The sequence below is a fragment of the Heterodontus francisci genome, chromosome 12, assembly GCF_036365525.1.
Source record: "Heterodontus francisci isolate sHetFra1 chromosome 12, sHetFra1.hap1, whole genome shotgun sequence".
Lineage (NCBI taxonomy): Eukaryota > Metazoa > Chordata > Chondrichthyes > Heterodontiformes > Heterodontidae > Heterodontus > Heterodontus francisci.
In genome coordinates this window covers 49458748-49470881 of record NC_090382.1, presented here as the reverse complement: position 1 = coordinate 49470881, position 12134 = coordinate 49458748, and the positions used below count along the sequence as shown (strand labels likewise).

The window sequence follows — 12134 nt, the reverse complement described above, 5'->3', positions numbered from 1 at the left end:
GAATTTGTTGGGCCTGAGGCTTCTGGTTTGAAGATGTTGACACTGAATCAGTGGTTCTCTGGGAGACAGTAATGTGACTAAATTCCTTTGAGAGAGATCTGTCTGTTCTATCTGGAAAGTTCTCTGCCCACAATAGCCCCCCCCCAATCAGGCTTAAGTAAGTAAGCACAGTAGCAGACAGGGTTTGAAGCTTACACGGTTTGAATGGTTCATATCTATCAGTTTGATATTCAGGTTTCCAGCCCTTGGATTAAAAAATCATTTTTCGACCTAGCAGGTTTTTGTGACACTGATCAGTTATTTGCAATACGCAGTCCCATTAAATCTTTGTGCTCGGCTACGCACACAGATTAGCAGGAACATTGGTCATAAGTAACTGAGCTGCCATGTAAAATAATTCTGCTTTTATATTTGATCTGAAAGTAAGTTACTATTTTGTAAATTAAGTTTGCTTATTCCCAACTATATAATAGAATTCATTCGCGCATCTCTCAGATGCTAGTTCAGAAACAGATACAAGTGGTTGTAGAGGAAATTCATTTCTTATATAAAGCTATTACCAATTCCTCTTGCCTTTCTACTTAAAGACATGTTTGTTGCTCCCTTAATCTTTTCATAAATAATTTTTTTCTTTTTAAAATGTTTGCTTACCATAGAGTCCATTTGTTCTTCTTTACTGAGCTAACATTCATGCCAGCCTCTAATTGATTACACTACAGAAGTTTATAGGGTTGTTAATTCTGGTTTGACGTATTCCTGCAGATTTGATCACATGGTAATCAAGCTCATGTGATGCTTAATCCCATGACATTGGATCATATGACACTTGCCCACAGCTTCAAAAGTTATTGCATTTACCTTACTATGTCTTATCGCAAAGCCCCAAGTAAAGCAAAACTCCAGCGGGCTTTTATAAACAAAGTCAAATCCTGCTGGAAAATCCTGAAGCTGCCTGAAGTTCAGAAACTGCTGTTCCCACAGCCAGCACCTGTCAGTTGTGAAATTGACACTGCAATTTTTAAAAAACTGACCAACCACAAAGCTGCTCTGCTGAGCGTTCCCACTCTCTGCAACTGTCACAGAAAGGGACAGAGAGAGAGAGAGAAAGAGAGAGGGGGGTGGCAGAGAGAAAAGAAAGAGAAGGACAGACAGAGGGGGGCAGAGAGGAGAGAGGCAGAGCGAGAGAGGGGCAGTGAGAGAGAGAGGCAGAGGGGGAAGAGAGCGAGAGAAGAAGACAGTGGGTGGGCAGAGAGAGAGAGACAGGGCAGGCAGAGACAGAGAGGGGCAGAGAGAACGGGGGCACAGAGAAAGAGAGAGGTAGGGGGACGGAGTGAGAGCAGGCCAGCGAGAGAGAGGGGTCAGAGAGAGAGGGACAGACAGAGAGAAGAGGGAACACAGAGGGGGGAAACACAGGGAGAGAAAGTGACAGAGATAGAGAGAGGAGGGAGAGAGAGCAATCAAGATCATTCCTGACAGATGGACATCTATCCAGAATACTCAGCACTGCTACAACAAATGTGTGGGCAAACATTGACTACTTGTGCAAGAAAAAAAAAGCCAGGTATTTCACTAAATCAGTGTCCAACATAGTGACGAGAATGTAAGTCAATAAATTCGTGTTCTCATATAAAACTTCCTCACCAAAATACACATTTGTTGTTGTTTTGATTAATAGTATGATAAATTTTTAATACCTTTTTCTTTTCAAAATTGTCTCACAGGCCCCCTTTGTAAGACAAAAATTTTAATGTGTCGCCCCCATGCAAAAAAGTTGGATACCACTGTTCCAAGCCTTTAACCTTGTGTTTTAAAATAACCTAACAGCTAGATTATTTTAAAATACAAGTTTAAAGGCTTGTGTTATGTAAACTCATCTTAAAATAGCAAAAGTCACTAAGGGAATGCCTGGATTTCTACGCTGTGGCATGCATTACTTTCACTTGGGACACAAGCTCAGTGACATGTTGAAAGTTGCTGGACTTCTATAAATGTCACAATTTCACTGCTATCCATTTGGAATCACGTTGGTCCAGAACCTGTATTGAAGGGCAAGAAAATCCAAGGAACCTCCAGAAGTCAGCACTGTAAGTTCCTCCTGAATACAAGAGCACGGTGTAATCAGGCTGAGCAATATTGGCAAGAACAGGATGCTGCTGACCTATATACAATAATTAGTAAATACAATGTAATGGATAGCTTTAATAACCCTTAACCTATGATGAACTGTCTATGATTCCTTAACAAAAGCTATGCTGCATTTACAGTTTTAAAAGCTGTCGGGGCAGACATGGTAAAAAATTATTATGTTTCAATGTCCATGTTAGCAACAGTTATTAACTGTTTTTTTTTGCTGCAGATTAGATTAAAAGGACAAGTTTTACAACTATGTCAAAGATCAGTAACTGAAATGTGCATCATTTACTCTCTAGTTCGAGGACAGATAACCAGAGTGACCAATGTCATATGAAAGTTGCCTGTACCATATTACATTATCAAAATTACATTATGTTAAAAGTGTACCTTTGTTAACAGATAATAGATTAGGCTTGGACATAAATTCATTAGTCCGGAGTACCATAGATAGTGACTAAACATCTTGTAACTGAATAATACATGTAGTAATAACCGTTCAACTTTTTACAGAACAGCTTTTTGTTAATTATTTTGTCAGAGCTGAATCAGAATCAACAGTGATAGACTGAGATATAGACATAAGTGAATTTAAGAGAATCACTTTTTTGGAGGAACTGAAGGGTACTCTGTTCTTAATTGTGTTTATCTAATTTTTCATCGCCTTGGTGAGAGATTTCCAAACACTAACGACCCTTACCATCATTGAATTCCCCCACCATCAACATCCTGGGAGTTACCATTGACCAGAAACTGAACTGAGCCAGCCATAGAAATACTGTGGCCACAAGAGCAGGTCAAAGGCTAGGAAGTCTGTTGTGAGTAACGTACCCCTTGACTCCCCAAAGCCTGTCCATCATCTACAAGGCACAATTCAGGAGTGTGATGGAATACTCTCCACATGCCTGGATGAATGCAGCTCCAACAACAGTCAGGAAGCTCAACACTATGCAGGACAAAGCAGACCACTTGATTGGCAACCCATCCACCACCTTAAACATTCACTTCCTCTGCCACCAGTACATCATGACTGCAATGTGTACCTTGTACAAAATGCACTGCAGCAAGATTACTAAGATTTTTTGACAGCACCTTCAAATCCATGACTAAACTAAAAGGACAAGGAGATCAGGCACATAGGAAGACCACCACCTGAAAGTACCTCTCCAAGTCACACATTATACTTACTTCACTGTCACTAAATCAAAATCCTGCAACTCCCTACCTAGCAACACTGTGGGTGTATCTACACTATATGGACTGCGGCAGTTCAAGAAGACAGCTCACCATCACCTTCTCAAGGGCAATTAGGGATAGGCAATAAATGCTGGCTTTACTAGAGATGCCCACATCCCAGTTAAAAAGTGACACTTGCCTGTGCTAGGGAGACAGGAGCATGTGATATGTGTGTTGGTGGGGAAGGTGGGGGGAGGGGTGGTGTTGGGGAGCAAGATATTGGATGGAAGGTATATCCAAAGTTTTCCTTTAAATTTGAAGGGGACCTACTATTCAGTATGTATTTCAAACAGGCACCATAGGGTTGGAATAAAAACAGAAAGTGCTGGAAAAACTCAGCAGGTCTGGCGGCATCTGTGAAGTGAGAAGCAGAGTTAACATTTCAGGTCTGTTCTGATGAAAGGTCACTGACCTGAAACGTTAATTCTGCTTCTGCCTCCACAGATGCTGCCAGACCTGCTGAGGTTTTCCAGCACTTTCTGTTTTTATTTCAGATTTCCAGCATCTGCAGTATTTTGCTTTTATTACCATATGGTTGGAACTCTGTTCAGGCACTCCAGCTACAATGTGGGCTCGACACCTAAATTAAATTAAAATAAGGGCCTAATAAGCCTAGCACATAAGTCGTGCTCTACTCCCAATGCCCTTTGCATTCAGTGTTCAGATTGGAATGTACTATATTGCTCTGGCTTATTGAAGGCCTCAGACCTGTGTGCTCAATTTGAATGAACTTTGTCTGTCCTAACCCTGACCAATGAAGTATTCCAGCTTTGGAAGAACAAAAAGCTGACAGCTATCATTGTCCATCTTCATTCTCAAACAGTATCCTCTATTGGCTCAGAACCTTGCCTAAGTTTGTCAAAAGCCTGCAAGCTGGACCATATTACCGTTTTGCCAGGCCTGTCTCAAGCCAAAAAATTGCAATGTTAGAAGATTTTTATCTTTGAGACTATACACAAACTGAAGCTGACCTCCTGCCAGGCCAATGTCATTGCAAAATGGGCAACAATGAGAATGAGTCGGAGCTAACATCACATCAGTTTTCTCTTCATCCCAATGCAGAAATGTTTAGTTTCCACTTGGCCTCTCCTAATAGTGATATGGCTGAGGTAAGTAACTGAATGGATTGGGGATCTCAAATTGCACTCTGTGGTTCAGTTTATACTGGTGGAGCAACACATTGTTATGATATTGCCAGAAATATACACTTTTTTTTTAAATTCAGTTCTGTCATAAGATAACTAATCTTCAAGATCAGGGGTTTAATGTTACACTGAAGAAAACCAATCAACTTCATTTTCATAATTACAGTAACTGATTAAGCAGTAAGGAAGAAATGAATAATGGATACATCTCTGAAATTAAATTCTTTGAGAAACTGCCTATTTGATCAATGATTAACAGCATAGGGGAATAGGACGGCATCATGTTTTTCCCATATATCTGCAAGATTTGAGTTTATTCACTGACATGAGGCTCCTCTGTGAAATCACAGGAGCATTTTTCATAAATGTCATTTCATAGACTCTTAAAAACATACAGCACAGAAGGAAGCTCTCAGTCTATTATGCCTGTGCTGGCTATTCAAACAAGCTTTCCAATTAGTTCCACTCTCCTGCACTTTCACCACAGGAGTAGGACTAATTGGTATATAATAACATGCCTTGTCAATGGCACCTTTTCAGAAGGAAAATGTAAGCAAGGTGACAAAGAGAGCAATTTTCACTTTTGGCAGTGGTGGAAACAGGCGGAGGGGGGGTCAGCTGCATCCCGGTCAATTCTCCTGGCCAGTGCCCCACCACTGAAACTGAAAATTATACCTAAAATATCTTAATTGAAGGGTTGAACCAATGGCATTATCCATCAAATCAATAAATGGATCAGATGAAGATTAGTAGCTATTCCACTGTGAAGAAAAGAATGTGATGCAATCCCAAACAAATAGGGGTTAATGGTTAGGCACCCCATTCGGTGTCTATGGGGCGGTAATGCTTGGAAACTTTTAGGCAATGGCTTACCAGCCCATTGTCACTATCATTGTGGGCGCAGAAGCCCGTACCCAGAGTTAGGCCCATTTAAAATCTTAATCACCATCATACGATGTACATTCTGATTTCCATTTTTGGACTGTGCTAGGCAGACCATGCACTGTGCACGCTCCAACAAGATGTTGTCTGACCTCAGAGTGTCCCACAGGTGAGTTCCTCTTCATTTTTGGGGAGCCGGGAGGAGCAGGAGCACTCCTCCAGGCTCTGACGGGAGCTTCGGCCACTGACACTCCGGCTCCCCTCTCTGCAAATTGGAGCACCTCTCACCCCAAGAACCTACTTTCCCCCATCCCAGAGGGTGACCAGCCCATCTGATGTGGCAGCCTGATGACAATGGGCTGGCCCAGGGTGCACAGATTCTGGCCACAAATGAGGCCTGGTCCTCAAAATGAGGGGACTACCAGGCAGCTGGCCTGCTGTCTATATTCAGCTCTAGGGAGAAATCCACTCCAAAGCTCCTTATAGAACATCGCAGAGATTTGTGATCAGATCAGTTGCCCACATTAGCATTCAAGGTGGTGTTGAAGAATACAGAGATGGCTGAAAAAAAACAAGAATAAGGAGATAATGTCAGACTAGCAAAATTGAAGGTGATCAAAACGTTAGTATTATGAGTACATAATAAGAAATTTGTTTTAGAAATTTGATTTCTTTCAGAGTTAGGATCCAATTCAAAAAGAGTTAATTCAGTAAGTTTGTTTATTCTGCATGGGGCAGTAAGATATTTTTGGTCAGTGTTGTCCACATTCCCTTGTGCTTAACATATTTCTATGCTTTCAGTGGCAAATCTGAAAAAGCTATGCTAATTGTTGTGAAGATTGAAGCCAGTGGCTGGAATTTTACCTTGTGGCAGAGGCCCCAACCACTAGCAAAAACGTCGGGGGCAAGCCCACCTCCAACCGGCCTGGAAGCCACATAGAGATTTTGTATGGCCCAGGTCTTTAATTGTCCTTGGGCGGGACTTCCACCCCTGTGAGGCAGGAAGTCCCACCTCCAAGAGCTGCTGGCCAATCAGCGGAGTGGCAGCTCCTCAGTCCCAGCAGCACCACCGGGAGCGGTGGCCACTGCTAGGACTGCACCCAGCCAGGACCAGAAAGATAGCCCTGGAATGAAGGTAAGTGAGTGGGGCCTCCTGGGGACAATCGGCTGGGCCCTGGCGATGGGAGTGGGGAGATCGCTCGAGGGCGCAGGGGGAGGTGTACCTGCAGGGGTGGCCTGTGCCACGGTGTTGGGGGGGAGGCCTCTGTAGGGCACAGGGTGCCTGATTCCCTCCCCCCCCCCCTCCCTGCCCGCAAGGAGGCTGCCAGGTTTAACTGGGCAGCCTCCCCAGGCAGCGAAGTGGCTGTCTGCCATTGGTGATATACCAGCGGTGGCAGGAGGAGGCCCATAAGTGGCAATTAATTGGCCACTTAAGGGCTTTAATTGGCCTGGGGTGGGTGGTCTGTTTGCCACCTCCCCCACTGCTGGTAAAATGGCAGTGAAGTGGTTGGCGACAGGAACAGCACCTTCTGCCTCCCAAACGATTTTACATACACACCTACCGAACCTCCAGTCTGCTCCAAGGGGTAGATGGAGGTGGTCATGTAAATTCTGGCCATTGTCTCCAGTCCCACCGTAAACTTAATTCCCAGTCACCAACTCCATTCCTCGACTTAGTATCCACTTTGACCACTCCATCACTAAGACCATTGACTGCATCTATATAATATCACCCATATCAGCTCCTGCCTCAGCCATGTCTTTGTTACCTCTAGACTTGACTATTCTAATGCTGTCCTGGCTAGCTTCCCATCTTTCACTCTCCATAAGCATGAACTCATCCAAAACTCTGTTGCCCCTACCCTAACTCACACCAAGGCCCTTTCATCCATGAACCCTATGCTGTCCAACGTATATTGGCTCCTGATCTGGCAATGCCTCAATTTTAAAATTCTCACCCTGGTTTTCAAATCTCCCAATGATCTCGACCCTCACTATCTTTGTAACCTCATCCAGCCCTACAACTCTCTGGGATCTTGTGGTCCTCCAATTCTGGCCTCTTGCGCATCCTCTGTTTTAATCACTCCACTATTGTCAGCCGTGCTGTCAGCTGCCTGGTCTCTAAGCTTTGGAATTCCCTCCAGAAGCCTCTTCACCGCTGTACCTCTCGCTTCCCCTTTAAGATGCATCTTAAAACTGACTGCTTTGATGAAGTTTTTGGTCACCTGTTTAATTTCTCTCTCTCTAGCTCAATGTTTGATAATGCCCCTGAAGAACCTTGGGATGTTTTATTATGTTAAAGGCACCATCTAAATGCAAGTTGTTGTTGTAATTTATAAACGGCTGTGAGAGTGAGTCTTCAAGGCATCAGACAGCAGACTACACATTATCACCCATATTGGTGGTACTACATTGGGGTTGGTGTTTATGATCTGGCTTAAACCTGTGAGCTCCACAGGAAATTTGGGCCTAAGTACCCGTCAGCAAGATCAGCATAGAAACCCGTGTAAATTTTGGCATAAAATTTCTGCGTAAGTTAAATTCAGGTAGTTCAAGTCTTTAAATCTCTTTTACATTTCCTGAATATTTATACATATCTTTCATTTGTGAAATGAATTTCTATTTTATCTATAAATATTTCTTCCTTGCCTTCCGAGACTATGCCCTGTTCAGACGTGCATTTTCCCACAGATATACAATTTAGTGTACAGTTTTGTAAATTGGTTGTAGGGCAGAAACTGTGTTAAAACATGTCCAGAAATTGCAAATATTTATTGCACCTCCACAACACATCTGATGGAACTCTGAAAACATTTTGTTCTAAAATCTAAAACCCCTTGACAACATATCTTGCATTCTCTGTGAATGACAGTCCAAGGCCATAAAATTTTTTAAAGGTGTAGAGGCTTCTGGCTTAGTTGGAACAAGATTGTGACAGCGATGTTATTTAATATATTTTGAAAGAAAAAAATTTAACGCCATTTATTTGAGAGTGTGTGGGACGGGATCCCTAATCATGTTTTTCATATGTTCTCATTATTCCTCCATTGCAGCAAATTCAGCTTCAGAGTGAGGCCAGCTGCACTTGTGCAGGCATCTCCTACATTGTCACTATACATCACCTCAGTGTTATTCCCATTTTAGTTCAAACTAAACCTCATAATTAGGGCTGAAATAAAGCCATTTAATGCTTAAATTGGACAAAGCCTGTATTCTGTTTTGAGACAGGTATTCTGAAACTTACCTACATTATTCAACTGACAGAAATGCACCATTTGTTTTGTTGTGCTCCCTCATCTCTAGGTGACAATGGCGTATGTATCATTGCCACACATTTAGCTTGAATTTGTATTTTTTTTTCTGTTTCAGGTTGCGAAGTGTGGCATCCACTTTGCAAACAGTCTGCTAGAATGGAAAAGAAGTTACGGGTGGGTACAACACATCTGGGGGAAAAAAGTGCCTATATTTCTCTGATCAACTGAATATCATTAACATGCAAATTCCTTGATATCCTGGGTTATGTTGACATGTGCACAAAGGATATATGATCTTACTTTAGCATCTACCAGATAATAATACCCAAATGATAGTCACATGACAGGGATTGTCTGGTTAAACCTGTGCTCAGTGTTATTTATCCTTTGTGTGTAACATGTTAACAGTTTAAGAAATGAAGTACTTTACAAAAAGGCTCTAATACTACTAAAGGCAGCTATGGTAAAAAAGTTTTCAATTTCTTCCTTCTGCCTGAGGGAAAGTTGGTCTTCTTGTTTTAATTTCTATTAACTAATGACACATGCTATTTCCAAAAGTCATGGCCGGCAGATTTATGCACCAGTATTTCAGGGAAGTAGTGGGAGCCCATCTATACAGCCTCACAATGTGATATCCATCAGTCATCTGAGGGAATCATACATGCTCCCACATGCCAACACACTTGGAACTGACAAGTACTTGATACTTGCTGGACTTGGCACTCATTTTCATATTTTCTAGGCTTGCCACCAGGTTAAGAGGTTTGGGCTTGTGAATTAACTCGTTCATGTTCTTGCAAGGTTTGTTTTCCACAATGTGCTGTGAACCAGTAAACCTTACCATAAAAAAACTTTTTTTTAAACAAAAAATCCTGAACTTCCTCAGTAAGCTTTTTAGAGGCTGATCTGGGCTGGGGAGGAACAGGCATTCACTCACTAGTTGCAGCCCTGATTCTGCCCCACTTTCCCCAGTCATAGCATTTGGTGAACATGCGGGTTACCATGCCATTAATGGCCATCTGGGGCATTCACCTTAGGAAACTCATTGTGCCTGAGCACATCATTATTGGGCAGACCTGAGATTCACCTGGTTTTAAGGAAAACAGTTGTCCAGCTTCTTCAAAGGTCAAAGCTTCTTTGATTGCAGCTGGAAGAGCCTGGCCATTTCCCTTATCAAAAGCCACTAATGCTCCAGAAAAGCTGCATGCCAAGATCATACAGGTGGTCTCTAGCATCCAGTGTTGCTTAGGGTGCAAATGTGAGAATTCCTGCATTGCATACGCCTATTTAGGTTTTGGGTAAGTGTGTTCTGCACAGAAAGTTCTGATGAACACAAAAAGGGGCAAGGAGCCAGAATAGTTGCCCCCCAATTTCTGCCCTTGTCCTCCCCAAATACAACATTCTGTGGCCTAAAGTTAGACGAATAGAGCCCAAAATGGCTTGCATTCAAAGTGTACTATACCTTTTTCTTGAAACATTTGGGAGAGGTGGTTATTCAATCATATTACAGTGCTCAGGCTCTTTGGAGGACATTAGCACCCGATTTGTGTTGAGCTAGCTCACTGCCCATATTGGATAGCTCCACATAATAAACAGTGGTTGAGAGGTCAGAGAGGCTTCAGTAAAAAGCCAGAAAATCAAGTACAGGAAAAAGGCAGAGCCAGAAAAGGAACTGCTCAACAGCATAAACAATAGAGAGAGAGAGAGAGAGCACAAAAACATGCACACAAAACCGTGCACAGGGAAGGGAAAAAGTAACAATGGGCAACTAGAAAATGTTTAATAAATGTATGCTTATTTTAAAGTTCCAACAATGACAATGAGCAATGATAGTATGCACCACTTCTGGTAAACCTACATAGGCTGTATAAATAGTTAAATTTTATGCAGTGTTCAATTTTTCATCACATAGTGCAGCTGATTTCATACATTGTTAACACATACTCCTATATAATGTTGCCTTTGGGAGTCATTCAAATAATAAAGGTTTAATGAGAATTTGTTGTAAGGTTGTAAGATTTTAGCTCATGGCAGTGTATAGAATCTTTTTTGGATGCACAGATATACATCAAGATGAATTTTATCACATTCTTATGCTTTTACAGCACAGGCGTACCTCTGAAACTTCCATCTCTCCTCCTGGATCCAGCATTTCAGGATCACCTAACCGGGTCATCTGTGTAAGTACCTTTAACAAACTGGGACTGGAACTAACCAAGCACAATGAAATCTAAGGGAAATAGCATGGGAATCCACTTAAGATCAGTTTCATAAAATTAAATTCTATTTTTCCAAACCAGCTTACTAAAGTAGTTTGAGGTTCTCATCTCAGCATGGACAACAGCTCTTCCCCTCCCCCAAAAAACAATCATCCTGTTCTCTATATGTGTATGTAACTCATTGTACTAAGCAGAGACTGAGACTGTGGTCATTAATAATGGAATCTTTATTGCCCAAAGTAATTTAAACAAACTAACTACTTAGATAATCCAAACTATGTTCCGAACCTAAATAGCATTGGTCACAAAACCATTTACAGAATCTATGATGGTCTACACCCACATCCCTTTTGAACGCAACCTCCTCATCCCCCTGGTGTTATGGTTGCTAATGTAACAGAAGTAACCTTGCTTCCCCCTCTACATTGCTGTCAACATGAGTTCTAACATCTCTCTGGACTGTTAATCCAGTTATTAATAGTTCCAATTCTTCCCAGCAGATCGCAAAGCTTTAGAAGGAAAATCAATTCAAACTGTCACAAACTTCCCTACGGCAGAACAAAGCTTTAAAAATAAATTCAATAGTGTAACTTGCAAAATGGGCTGCTAGGAGATACTGCATATAAGAGGTCCATAAGTTAGCATCTACTTTCAAATTACTTGAGGAGGCAAATGATGTGTCCACCCTCTTCTCAGAATAGCCTCTATTCTCCTAAACCTAGCGTGCATTAGATAATGTCCTTGAATACTCTCGAAGCCTGGAAGATTAATTTGTTGAGTTTGACATTTGACAGGCTACATTCAATATTATACTCAAAAGACATGCCCTGAAAAATAGCCCTGAAGGCTGCATGGCAGAATGACTTGAAATGCAGATCTCACTCAGGAGGTGATGGCGCATTTGGAAAGCAATGACAAGACCTGGATCATAAACTAGAGCAATATTAGATCATTTTCCACACCCAGTTTGATTGCAAATAGCCTTGTGCGCATTTATCAACTTCTGCTGGTGATCCTTATTAGCAAGGTGTCCTTATCCACATACTGCTGCTTTGATACCTTACTATAGATAGTTCACTGTTACAGATTATGTGATATGGCTCTGGAGGAGTCAGTAATAATATTTCTTGGGATATTACTTGAGATATTAATTCACCCCCATTGAGATTGTCAAATTGGCTACTAACTTTCTGACACTATCCAAACACATTTATCATGGGGAAGAAATTGGGACTCATTACATCCTGCTTTTCACCCGGAGGCAATAA

General features: G+C 41.8%; 1 protein-coding gene across 1 annotated transcript in view; it reads left to right on the top strand.

The window, feature by feature from the left end:
* The window catches only part of ablim3 (actin binding LIM protein family, member 3), a 328868-nt gene that overhangs the window by 242264 nt on the left and 74470 nt on the right, over nucleotides 1-12134 (top strand). Inside the window, exons 8-9 of the mRNA XM_068043395.1 lie at nucleotides 8763-8821; nucleotides 10753-10827. Coding sequence (XP_067899496.1) covers nucleotides 8763-8821; nucleotides 10753-10827 — 134 coding nt within the window. The remainder of the gene's footprint in view (nucleotides 1-8762; nucleotides 8822-10752; nucleotides 10828-12134) is intronic.